The sequence below is a fragment of the Sinocyclocheilus grahami genome, unplaced genomic scaffold (genome assembly GCF_001515645.1).
Source record: "Sinocyclocheilus grahami isolate Dianchi unplaced genomic scaffold, SAMN03320097.WGS_v1.1 scaffold344.1, whole genome shotgun sequence".
NCBI lineage: Eukaryota > Metazoa > Chordata > Actinopteri > Cypriniformes > Cyprinidae > Sinocyclocheilus > Sinocyclocheilus grahami.
Genome location: NW_015505523.1, coordinates 2,757,494 through 2,771,357, shown reverse-complemented (window position 1 = coordinate 2,771,357; position 13,864 = coordinate 2,757,494). Strand labels below are relative to the sequence as shown.

Sequence of the window (13,864 nt, the reverse complement as noted above, 5' to 3'; positions counted from 1 at the left end):
CTGTGAATACTAAATTCAGATTCATGCATTGTATGACAAGAAGCTCCTCTATTTAGCAAATCTGCCTTGTCAGAGGTAAAAATGATTAACTCACATGAATGCAGATGGTTCAAAAGAAAACGGCATCTGACGGAAGTTGATGAGCCAAATAAAGTGTGCAAAGGATGTGCTCCTTAATTGGTATCATCTTCATATGCCACATGATTCATATGATTTTCCAATCTTCGTCTCTTTAAATGGGTCATGGCAGGCATTTTTGCATGGTCCTAAAAATGATCTGTTCAATTTTCTGTATAAATAATACCTTAATTCAACATTTAAAAAAACACACACATCAAAAGTGTCATTTAAAAAGATGATTTTAAAAAAGTATCACTGTTTTCTCAAAAATATTAAGCAGCGCAACAGTTAAATGTTGGTATCAATGTATCAACATTGGAAATAAAAAAAAGTTTCTTGACCACCAAACCAGCATATTAGAATGATTTCTGAAGAATCACATGACACTAAAGACTCGAATAATGATGCTGAAAATTCAGCTTTGCAACCACAGGAATAAATTACATTTGAAATATGTAAAATTGGACTTGCCATCTGCAGACGTGTGAATGATTATTTCCGCCACAGTGTTTGTACAATAATTCTCAAAAATCGTATATATTATAATATAATTTAAATTACACTGTTTTGTGATCACTTCACAGTATTCACTTCAATATTCTAACCTTTGACTAAATGGCAGTTTCAGACTTTCAAGAGCAGACTTTGAGTGAAAATGCACCCTTAACCCAAATAAACCAATCTGTTCCTGTACAGCTGGGTAGAGTAAATGCAAAAACAGCGGAAGGCATTTCTCTCCTTAAATTCATTTTCATCATTTGGTCTGACAGACTTTCTCTCAAAATCATCCATCTGTTTTCTATGGAGCGAAAGATGACGAACAGCTCGGTACCTGTCTGGGATGTTCAGTTTGGCGCTTTCTACAAAATCCAATGCCTAATATATTCCAAGAGTGCAGGACAGATGAAGGTGAGCTTACAAATCAAACCAATCGAATTAAGCACACCAAGACCTAGTTTGTAAAGAATTACCCTAGCAATGCATTAACAGGGAACATATTCATAATATTACCAATATTATTGTATTAGCAAGTAACAGATATACAATGGGGTCCAAAAGTCTGAGTTCGTATCATATGAAGATAAAGAACAAGATGCTTTCTGAATCTCAAATCATGCTTGATCAACTTGATCATTAGGTTTTAAACTTGTAGAGTTCATATCAGACTGATTGCAGCTGTCATAAAACTAGACGTTTTGAAATTGATGTTTAATTTTTAATTCAACTTTCACTTAAGTTGTCATGCTGATAATACATTTTGTAATTAAAAATGTTTTTTCATTAAATTAGAAGACGGCAAAATATTAGTGTTTATCTAGTGGTTTCAAACTTTTGCTACCTGCTGTACTATAGATCATAAAGACGTGAAAGCAAAGAAGAAGGAAGGTTAAGAGGAGCTCAATGCTGCTTCTGCAGCCCAGCCTACAGGCTCACAGCTGGGAGGCGCTTCTGCTCTGCCCTGGGCCTTTCTTGGAGGAGTCAGTGGTGCGTTCACATAGACACACACACACATTCACTGCACTGAGCTTTAATGCACAGTATGCCGATAGCACTATTCAGCAAGAGCTAATTAGGCCTCAAAGTTAAAAAAAAAAAATCACAAAAGCCTCAAGTTCAAGTTACCCTGTGGTCACTTTTAAAATCTTAGTTTGCAGCTGACCATTCAAAAGGTTAATGAGTAGCTCCACTTTAAACCATGGGAAATATCATTCAGTTGTACAGTACTCAAAATAGAGTGAAAAAAGTAAGTGCTTTTGTCAATTTTCACAAGATTTTAAGCAACTATTACTAATAATGAATATTCCAGTTAAACTCAATTGACGGTGTTTGTAGCATAATGTTGATCATCACAAAAATAGTTTCACTTTGTCGTCCTGTTCTTTAAAAAAGGTCACGGTGGAACTTTTACAATGGGAATGAATATGGCCAATTTTTAAACATTAAAACGCTCACTGTTTCAATAGTATACATTGCTGCAGTGATGATGGTCACCCTGGTTTGATACTGTGTACCAATGAACACAACTTTTCTGAAGCCTAAATAAAGTGAACAGCTAAACATAGTCATGAAACAAACTACACCATGGTCACATGACATCAACACCACCACTCCCGCCAACTTTTTATACTGTGAAAAATTAGTGTAATTTTAACTGTAAAATATGGTAAAAATGCTACAGAAAAAAAACTTGTAATTGGTTAACAATAATTTCCTGTACTATAAAAACTGTAAGAGATCTAACCAGACATTTCAGGCAATTTTACAGTAAAATGCTGTTATTTGTACAGTTTTTTAGAAGTAAAAAAAACAAAACAATGTATAATTTACAGTCAAAAACAGTTAACTGATATTCCCAGAATTCCCTGCGTGACACTCCACTTTTGAAAGTATTTTGTTTAAAAAAAAAAAACATGTTTCTTAATAGTTTCTGTTATCAGTTATGTACATTAGGGTTTTATGTTACATCTTCTGTTGTTTAATAAATGTTTGTTGCATTACTTGAGTGTCGTGTGTTACCATGATGATGTTTTGTGTTTGCACGAATGACTCTGTGCACCTTCTGTTTATTAATATATGGTTCAGCTTGTGGAAAAGCTACTTTTGATTCTTCTTGACCGTCTCTTTTACCACCTGAATTATTTTGGTGGTTGTCAGTATATGTTAAAGGTATAAAACAGATTTAGTTCCTGTACATGGCCATATGTATGACACTGTATTGGAGCTTGTGTACAGTAATGGGTCTCTGGAAGTGTAATTAACTTCAAAGCATGCTTGCTAAAGCTGGTTAATTAGAAGCTCTCTGGAATGCAGAACTATCAGGAATAAAACTGCTGAGGACGAAGAGATTAGAAAGAAGATCTCGATTGGAGAAGGAGAAGCACATGACAGATGATCTATAGATTTAATGACCTGATTATACAAAACATGCTCCAATTAAACTGATTAGGCCACAGAAGGCTTGTTTAATCACTCAATTTTTCTACAGTTTTGAGGAATTTGCAAGATCAACGTGTGTGGTCTTTTTCTAACATGTAACATGAGGTGTTACATGTTACATAACCTGTGTGACTGTTATTTTAGATATCAACACTAAGCTATGATGATGCATATGGCGCTACCTCTGTGCATCAGTGGCTGTTTGTGACTGTCAACAATTATTTCCATCAGCTTTTAGAGCTAATTATAGGACTTATTTTGGCATTGTCCTCATTTTTTTTTGTACTGTGTGTGTGTGCGTGCGCGCTCTGACAGTAACTTTATCATTCTTTTAGAATAAAGATTGGTTGGGATAGCAAATGAACTGTCAAAATTCAGAGCCCTCAGCACAGCTTCTCTGTTTAAGACTGCAGAAGTGTCATGCCAACTCAAACAAAGTCTCGCATAGCAAGACCTTTAAACTAATGGCAAAGGGTTTGGACTCCATAGAAGCTTTCATTGACCAAGAACTGCCCAAGAGGTCATCTGATCGACATGTAAAGCAACCAATCACAGTTCGTTTTGTCCTGCGTCATGGTTTTGGGGCGTGACATTGTAGTGAAAACTCCTGAAGTGTTTCTATTTTGTGTGTCTAATGCATCATATCTTCAGCCAACAGTCTCTAACTGAAACATCATACTTAGTTTCTATCTTTTACTCTTTTTTTTAGCCAAATGAATATTCTTTAGGCTATATTGATTATTGTAGTTATAAAACTTCAAAACTACTTATAAAAGTGTTTATTTAAAATGCTGTTGCAGAAATAAAATGTTCACAAATCTAGTCACACTTTCATTTGCTTTAAACTGAAAACTGTCATCATCTACTCACCTAAATGTTGTCGTATCACTTTTTCTTGGGAACAAAATGTCATGCAATTTTTCATACAATGAAAATGCATGGTAATAAATATTTATTTATTTATGTGAGGGGAAAAAAATAAATTAAACATAAATTCATAAAATTAAGACAAAATAAAGAAATAAATAGGTGCAAAGATACAGCGTTCTCTTTCTCATGAACAACGAAAACATTGCAATGCAATGTAATGCAAAAAATTAAAAAAATTCCTGAATAGGGGCTTGTGAGAGATGTCTGAACAGTGTTTCTCTCAATAGCTGATCAAGACAATGCATGGCCTATATAAGTGAAGGAACCGAGCTTATGCTGTGTTGATCTTGTTTCTACTCTGTTTGCATTCTGCACTGTTGAGCATGCAAACTGAATTAGATTAAACAAAAAACATTAGGACACACGGATGCTCCTCATTGTTTAAAACAGCACTCAAACGTGTAATATTTAAACTTTTATGCTGTTTTTAATAGAATAAAGGCCTGTTTCTGCACAGTGAAGGCGTAGTTACATGGTACAAATGTTGATACCAAAACCATATTTCTCTCTTTTTTCTAATAATAACCTAATATAAAAGATGTAATATGATGCAGTAGCTAAAATGCGGTCTGTATCTGAACCTGCTGTGCAGCTACTATTCATTGTATGTGAACTCAAATACATAATGCATTCACACACTTGCATTATCTGTTTTGTAAGCACCACCACTGAAGTTTTTGTGGCACCGCCGATGCATGAAGAAAGCTCTTCAAGACACACTTCTCCTATAATGTGTACTACCTCCCCAACAGACTGGAAGGCAATGTTGCTCTGCATTTTTTATTGTTATGGAAGTTTCTCGTTGGTCTCTCTCCTTTTTGGTTGCGCAACTCTGCATTTTGTTGCTTCGTGAATAAAATAACATTAAAAAAACATCACCTCAACATGGCCTTCATCCTCTGGTTCCAGCCGAGAAACACATTACTAATTGTCAGATTACAAATTATTCATCACATTATTTAATGCATTATGCATTAGATATGCAAGCCTAGCAGAAGTTGTGGAGAGGAACCGAGGGGGGGATATGGAGCTTTGACTGTAGGTGTGCCCGAGCCCATCTCTCGCATGGACAGGGCTGACAGCTTCGCTGGAGGAGGCTGGAGAACTAAGCATAAAAACACTCTCAGTAGTGCCATTGCTGGCTTTCTAATTGGCCTTACTGACGGATCCTGAAAGTTGTAGCCGTCCCATGAGCAAAGCCGCTTGCTTGTCAAAGGCCTCCATTCAACTAATAAAGCTAAAAATAGCCAAGCCCTTTCACCTTTATAAATGTCCTTCTCTCTAAACTGTAACACTTCTTTAATTGAATCTGAAATATACATGACTCTCCGCATAAAACTATCCAATTACATGTCATAACGGATGTGTTGCAGAATGTCTTTAAAAATGGTTGTCATATGAAATTATTGTTGAAACTAGTAAAGCCTGTTTTGCAACATCCTCTTAAAATGCCATGCCTGTCAACATACCCTATTGAGTGAATGATTATTAATTTTATTTTATTTTATTTTATTTTATTTTATTTTATTTTATTTTATTTTATTTTATTTTATTTTGTTTTATTATATTTTATTTTATTTTACATATGCTTAATTTTCATGAAAATAAAACATTAAAACAAAGAATCGCAATGGTCCTAAAAATAAGCATCCATCCATTATAGTATGGAGGACGAAACCTGCAAAAACAATAAATAAATAAATACACAAATAAATAAATAAATATGTACATAAATACACGTATTCTTGTTTAAATACATAAATAAATAATTAAACATGTGATGAAAGTAGGCAAATAAATAAAATAAATTGGTGGCCAAATGGAAAATGTTTAAGGAAATGCTAAACTCATCCTAACTATTTTCCTTTGATCACTCATTTATTTCTAAATGTAGTTCCACAAAACTTGAGCGCTTGACTGCGCATGCGTATTAACTTAATCAGTCAAGGGGACTGATTATTATCTTACACTTTTTCATAGGGTTAGTTTTGTAGTTATAATCATGAGAGAGCTAAATCATAAAAGATTTTAACGAACGGAAAAAGTGACTTTACGAAGGCCATACTGGATTAACACCATGCATTTCCTGTCAGCGGGAAAGCCGCGCCCCCAGCTATGACATGACCCCGACCAAGTCTATGGTTGACACCCTCTCATTAGCATGTTGCGCAGAGGAAAAATAAATGTGGAACTACATTCAGAAATAAATCTCTGAGTGATCAAAGGAAAATAGTTAGGATGAGTTTAGCATTTCCTTAAACATTTTCTATTTGCCCACCAATTTATTTTATTTATTTGCCTACTTTCATCACATATATAATTGTTTATTTATGTATTTAAACAAGAATACGTGTATTTATGCACACATTTATTTATTTATTTGTATATTTATTTATTTATTGTTTTTGCAGGTTTCGTCCTCCATAGTCTTCCATATTATAGGGCTTTCTTTATGCAATTAATAAATTAAATAAACTAACTAAAAAATAAATAATAAATGCGATTAAATTTTTTTTTTTTTTGTTATGTTATTTTATTTTATTAGGTGGAACACATGCCTAATTGTCATGAAAATAATACATGAATACGAAGAAGCTTAATGGTCCTAAAAATAAGCATAATTTTCTCCATTCATACATATATCCATCTATCCATTGTATGGCTTTTTTAATGCATTTGATAAAAGAAGATAATTTGAAGATGGTAGCCTTTGACTTCTATAGAATGAAAAGGAAAAAAAACTATGGTTTCTTCAAAACATTTTCTTTTGTGCTCAACAGAAGAAAGAACATTTTTGTGTTAACTATCCCTTAAATGGTCTTAAAAACAAGCATAATTTTCTCCATTCTACTGTCTTTATGTAATAAATAAACAAAATTATATACAACTATATACTAATATGATGATTAATCAAGTTTTTCCCCTTCTCTTTTAATTTCTTCTCCTTTTTTTAGGGGGTGCTTTTGACAGGCGTTGTGATATTCACCCGAATGTTGTCTGCTCAGCTCTTGTTCCTGCCAGCAAACCGCACCTGGTCATGTCATGCCAATATGTTCTTCATTTAAACTTGCATTAATAAGCAGTGGGTGAGTTAGTGTGAACACATAGCAATTAGTGAAAGTCCAAAGCAGAAGCAGTTTTGGCTAATCATTTTTTAATATGATCCATCATTCATTGAATTAACCGAGCTGCGATCTTAACGCTGAGGAAACCGCTGACTCTCCCAATGCAGTATTAATTGGGCTCCAGTGAAATGCGATGAGCATTTGGGCTTTTCAGCTCCAACCGGCAGTTTTGTAGCATCGCTTTGTAATATTTGTTTCAGGCTGCCGTGTTCTTCAGGGACACAGTGGGGGTGAAAGTCATCACAGCTTTGCTTTTTTCTTCCGTTGCTGATATGTTTCTATCCCTACCACGCTAACAAATGTTGATCCATTCCAACCTTCAAATTAAACAAAATAACGCAGGTTCGCAGAGGGCGCCTCTCAAAACCAAGTCAAACTGCTTCTGTCCTCATATTCCTCCACATGCAGCACACGAGTCTGTCGGCCCCTGATGTGTTGTGCTTGTGCTCCTGCACTTCACAGTATGTTTGTGGACCTATAAAGCTGAGAGTCATTACAACCCCCCCCCCCCCCCCCCAACCCCACAAAAAACCCGCCCCCCTACATGAATGATTCACTCAATAAACCACTATATTTATATAGGCTAGTCTATTAATTAGACGAAATAAGATAAAATGTTAAACTCAACCTTTAAATTGCATTCCAGTAAAAATCCCAGTCATATAGCATATGTCGAGCATTTACAGTATCATAGAACGTTGAGTAAAGTGATCGAATTGAAGAGGAAAAAAAACGAATAAACGAAAATAGAAATATAATAAATAACAGGCTAATAATAATAATAATAATACGGAAAAAACACGTTCAGTTAATAGGCTTACAAGATTGTGGGATGGATAAACGTGTCTTGTAGGCCTATTTTATTTGATGTACCTTATGTATTATTCATAATAAACTTCTTTCGAATGCTGTTTACATCGCGCATAGACATTCACGTAGACAGCATCGCCTATTGTTAATATAATCTTTTAACCTAACCGTCAATAAGATGCAAGCAGATTGTACAAAAATGTACCAATGAGAATGTACGAATTCATATAAATTTTTCCAAAATGTAAAATAACTGCAAATTGCAGTGGCTTAAATACACACAGACCAATCAGTGTAACAAAATACAGGTGAGAACAATCAATGAGCTAATCAACAAAGAAACTACAATGGACTACATGACTAGAACAGGAAAAATTTAAATACCAGAGCTTCAAAATAAAAGTCTTAACACGAGACACAAAATGGGGAACATGTGACATTATTAATGTGTGGAGTGAAGCTTCAGCTAAGCTTGAGAATGGAAAAAAGTTAGCTTGTTGTTGTTTTACTCGAGCAACACTACAGGTATCTGAGTCTGACCAGTCTTGCATTTGCTTCTTTCCATTATCATATACTGTACTTATGTTAACTTATTAATTTATTTATTTCACTTATGCTAAATTAAAGTAACCTTTAGTGTGCGCTAACTGCAAGAAATACAGTTGGGTTGCTTTGACATGTTTAACTAATCTAGTTTAATTTAATGTTAAGAAAACCCATTTCCAGTGCTCAGCCAACTGAATTAACTTCAGCAAAATAATTATTTTTGAGTGCAGAGAACAAAACACAAAATCAAAATATGTTTCTCATAGTCCTAATTCAAAAAAGAACTTGCTCTGATCTTTTTGGGTCAAACACATGGCTCTTCCCTTGACTTTTATGAAAACAGGGCATGACGGTTAAGACACTGGGCAAATTAATATGAAAGGAATGACGTCGCCCCCCCACCCCACCGTCTATCCACAGAGCTTTGTTCTATAATGATGATAATGGCTTCAGTGCTTCCTGTTGAAAGACCTCTAGCTTCCCTGTCTGACTTTCTAAGGTGAAAAGCTTTTAAGGTATATTTCAGACACAAATGTAACTTCCAGTGCTGCTGAATTAGCTATGCCTCATCACCTTTAACAACTAATGGGGGAAAAACAGCCTGAACTGAGTGCTCTACCTGGGCTCAAATGGGTCTTTCTTTGAGAGCACTCCCCTTTAAGAACACAAGTGCACAATCTAGGCTTCTGTAATAGTAACTGTCAACTAACCTGTGGTTGTGCTGCATTATTCACTCACTAAATATTTAATTCACTTGTACCTTTATGTCAAAGAATTGCTGTGAACTTTGGGACAAGATGCTATACATAGTGCTGTGAATGTGGGATACCTCTTGCTGTTTATGCTCATGTATAATCTAATATGGCTCTGGCACTGTTTTATTCATTAGCATTACGTTCCTTAGAATCAATTGATTTGATTACTTTGTCAGGTCAGTTTGATTCAGATGACTTTTCAGAAGACGTTTGACTGCCTAAAGATGGATAAACCAAATAAAGCTAGGCAGCCAGGAGATTGGGATGCTGTCAGGAAAAAGCTGATCGCGCATTTCTCTCTTCTAACTCTGGTTCACAGGTATTTGAATGAAGATTAGCAGAATCACAAAGCGTGGTGGATTTAAGCTCTCTGACTGTACATATTCTTAGCTGATTTTCTAAGATCTGAAGTATCCTCAGATTTTCTCTGAGGGGAAAATCAAAGAGCAGCAGTAAAACCGGTGCCGGCGCTTACAAGAATAACCAGAGGATGGATCCTCTTGTAACCAGGATGTATGTGCACCGTTTTGATTCCATGGCATGTAGATCCACCAGGGCCAGATTTATGTGGTCATGTAGTGTTGCCTGGTTCTGCCAAACTACATGTTGAAGTAGACTTACAGCACCTGAGAAAAAAAAATCATGTTCACGCCAGCTCTTATATTCACAGCCTCCAGCAGTATTTATACTTCCTCATACATACATATAGCATCAGACCTATATTTCTGGGGCTGTATAACAGAAACATCCTAACTCAGAATCTTAACCTGTATGCTTAGGAAAGAAGATTTTTCTAATCTTAAATCAAGAATTAAGAAAATACAATCCCTTCTGTAAAAATATCTACAGAAAAAATACTAAAAATGCTACTGTAAAACTTGTTGATTGATAATGTGAGACAATATGTGTACTGTAAAATATGAATGTAAATATGAAGAATGTTTGATGAAAAGATGATTATCCCTTTTTTGTTGTAGTGGACACTTTCCTCAAACAAAGCTAATTAAATTCTGAAGCCACCCAGTTTAGAAACTGCATAACATGCACTCAAGCAAACCTCGCTTATTTTTATTTACAATATTAATGTTTTATTTATGGATCAATAAATCTTTTTTTGTTTTTTGTTTCAGCTATCTTGCAGTAACTCATGTTCCTGATTCCCATAAATCATTTTCTTGGCACTTGCCAGTGCAACACAATACACCATGGGAATAGTAGTAGAGTTCCTCCTTCTGTTGGTACGCCAAGGGGGACTGGAGCTCCACCACACTGTAATTGGTCCGTGTCATGGATGTTAATGTCATTACATCCTGAAGTTGATGAAGCCATTTGTGCCATCTTAATTATATATGGCTATGTCACTGTTAATGCACTCTAATCTCAGTGGACAGCACTCATCTTCAGCCCAATGTTATGATTATATTGAACCGCTGTAGTTTTAAGAGCACACTTGGATAACTGAATAAGAATAGAAAATATAAAAAGTGTAGTAGAGGTGCACAATCATTGATCATCACAACCAAAATAAAATGTATTTAGCCTAGATAAGATCATGGAATGTATTGTATGTGATCGTTTTTACTCATGCATTTCACTATACAGTGTGAAAAGCCTTAATTCAGAAAGTGCTGACAGTTTTAGTTTGCAATACATTACAGTACATGAAATATAGATTTGAATACAATGTGCATTTATCATTTATTAATTCAAGGAATAGTTTAGGTGCAATCTGTGCAATGCTCTGCTATATTGTATGCAATGCAATTATTGATACAAACCTTAGATTTGCAGGTTTCATATCATCTTTTCATTTCATGAGTGTTTTATGGACTCCGCTAGTGATTTCATTCTAAAAGAAAATAAGTTTCATGAAAAGAAATGTTGGGTCAGGGTTATTATTCAAGGCTTAGAGTGAGTATTAACCTTAAAACAATTGTCTTCTTTTACATAGCTATACTGGGTAGAATTTGGGTATTTGACTTAAGTGGCTTTGACATCATTCTGATAAACCGTGATGACCTAACTGATGATGTGTGTTTTAAATGTCCACTAAACTCAGTTAAAAGAACAAATTGCATGTTTGTATACTTTAGAATGTACATGTCAATTAGTTAAACTAGATTAAAAAAAATGTATCATCATTTGACCATAAGATGCATAATATTAGGCTAATTCCATTTTAGTTTAATTTAATAAATTTCTGTAACAAAGAATTACAGAACTATGTTGAAATATAAAAATGTTGACAAAAACGGATTATGTTGTGTAAAATCATGTGTAATTAAAATATTTTAGTACTTTTTATTTTGATGGCTACTACTTGACATTGACATGATAGTCAAATCAACATTTTTTTTGTAATGAAAATATTAACTTTTTAAAAATGTATACCAACATGAAATATTTTTCTAAGAACTTGTACATGTTTTTAAACCTTTTGTCTCAGATATTTATATTTGTCATTGACCCATATACAGAAAAGATGCGGTGTTTAAATCGCTGTGTTTGTTTTCTTGTTGGATAACATCGTTTGCACCAATTAACCGTCCCACTTCATATTCTGTTGCTCATAAGCGTTTAACTGTTTATCACACTTAAGGCTTCCATTTAATGCTCCTAATACAGATATGTTATGTAGGTACATTTTATAGAGCTAGATAGCGTAACAATTGGAGAAATCAAGCTGCTATAAAATGGTACAGTCTGCACACGGCGTCAAGTTTACCCAGTCATTTGCTCTTCTACTCTGAGTAGAGTAACGACCTACCGGGAGCGCGCGGTGATGGTGTTAAGAAAGCGATAAAGATCCGTGTTTTCTTTCTCTTGCTGACACTACAGAGAGTGTGTTCATTGTAAGCAGGGCTGTCAGAGACACGCTTATTCAGTCACCCACCGGTATTACCAACAGGACTGACTGGGATTTCACTGCGCTCTGCTGGCTCTGTGTTACCGCTATGGGCTCAGTGTGAGTGAAGAGACAAAGACTTTGGGATATATATGTTTGGCATTTGGCTTCTTGTCAGTTTCTCAAATGCAAACGGAAATATGTGGCAAAGCTTCGTCTTACCCTTAACCGGGTTGCTTGGGTTGTGTTCATGTTCAAATTTCCCAAGTAACATCAACATAGGTGAGTACTCGGCGTCTATTGCTCAAAACCGTGTCCTGACAGTCATTTAAAGTTTCCGTCGCACAAGATGAGGTACAGTTAGCCATTTGGGTTTAAATATTCCATGTACGTGTTATTGTTCCTGAATGACTTTATTGTAATCTCGACAGGAGGTTTGTTTCCAACCGACTCCCATGAATACGACGTGTTCCGTTTCGCGCTCTCTCAACACAATGATGTTCCTAAACTGGTACCACAAGTGGACATGGTGGACACAGGGAGCAGCTTTGCCATGACATACGCCTGTAAGTTCTGTATTAATGTATCTCTCAGAGGTCTGTTACTCTTCCCAAAACCAAACCTCTGCAGTGCGCACGACCTGTTTCCATCACGCTTGTTGCTTTGCTAAATTTCTGTACGACTCTGCACATGATGATTTATGCTAGTGAAACAGTCTAGGCTTAGCAAAGTAGGAGAACCTCAGACATTTTGTTGCTGTAAACGTGCCTTCACTTATACAGTCTTAAATCCAGCTGGATTGCTGTCAATAATAACGTCAGGATGTCAGGTGGAACTGCAAAGCTGGCAAAATGTCCTAGAATACCTGAGGTTGAATTTGACACAAGCCAGCGGTGTGTTTTCACATGTACAAATGCTTCTTTTGCCACAGTGGTTTGTTTAATTTCACTCCTGTCATGACCACGTGCCCGTTTACAAAAATAGAGTATGCGTCCTTCGTGAAATAAATACACTTTAAATTATAATGAAAAAAAGTAAATTTGCAGTAAAAAATAACTGGTTAACTGTAATTTACCTTACCATATACAGTTCAAATATATTAGGTTTAACAGCACAGTGCATGACATTTTGCTGTAGTTTTTTTTGTTGCATGAAGTATCATATGTATGGTGCAAAACAATATTATATTTTGCAAGTCAATACATTTACTTTTAAAATGAAATATATTAGTCTTTAGAAGTCCCTGTGCAGTGCATTTGATTATTTTATTCAAATAGTTATGCTGCTTCGTTATGAGTAATGTAAGGATATGCATTTTATGTTGTTTATTGCCGCCTTATTATTTTAGCCTGCTTAGTTTTTTTTTCTGTTGAAACGTTGCCTGAAGCACCATCACAACCTTTTTCTGCAAATTTATGGCACCACAGTTGTTACATTTAACATGATTTTTTCACAGTGTATTTACAGATTTGACAGCATATGTTTTGTCATGAGATAAAATATGAAATGCATGCTTTACATTGCTAATATGAACATTTTTAGATGAGCCAAACAGAGAAAACATCCTCATCCCTAGCTCAGCTGGCTGTCAGTCACAAATGTTGCCCTTTGATGTCTGAGATTGACACAGACAACCTTTCCATGTTTGTGTTCAACCCTACAAGCGACGTACACCACTGTATAATGCTTAGCATGCAAACAGCTTTTGATAAAGAGAAGAGATTTCAGATGCTTGTGATATTTCGACACGAGCACAGTAGACTGATCATCCTGAAAAGTTCATATGTGCTATAGTC

General features: G+C 35.3%; 1 protein-coding gene across 3 annotated transcripts in view; it reads left to right on the top strand.

Moving 5' to 3' along the window:
* The first annotated feature begins 11,959 nt into the window (after positions 1 to 11,959).
* Positions 11,960 to 13,864, top strand: part of gria1b (glutamate receptor, ionotropic, AMPA 1b) — a 63,962-nt gene continuing 62,057 nt past the window's right edge. For all 3 annotated transcript variants that reach the window (XM_016228835.1, XM_016228834.1, XM_016228836.1), the window contains exons 1-2: positions 11,960 to 12,350; positions 12,500 to 12,634. In XM_016228835.1, coding sequence (XP_016084321.1) covers positions 12,221 to 12,350; positions 12,500 to 12,634 — 265 coding nt within the window. In that variant the 5' untranslated portion in view covers positions 11,960 to 12,220. The remainder of the gene's footprint in view (positions 12,351 to 12,499; positions 12,635 to 13,864) is intronic.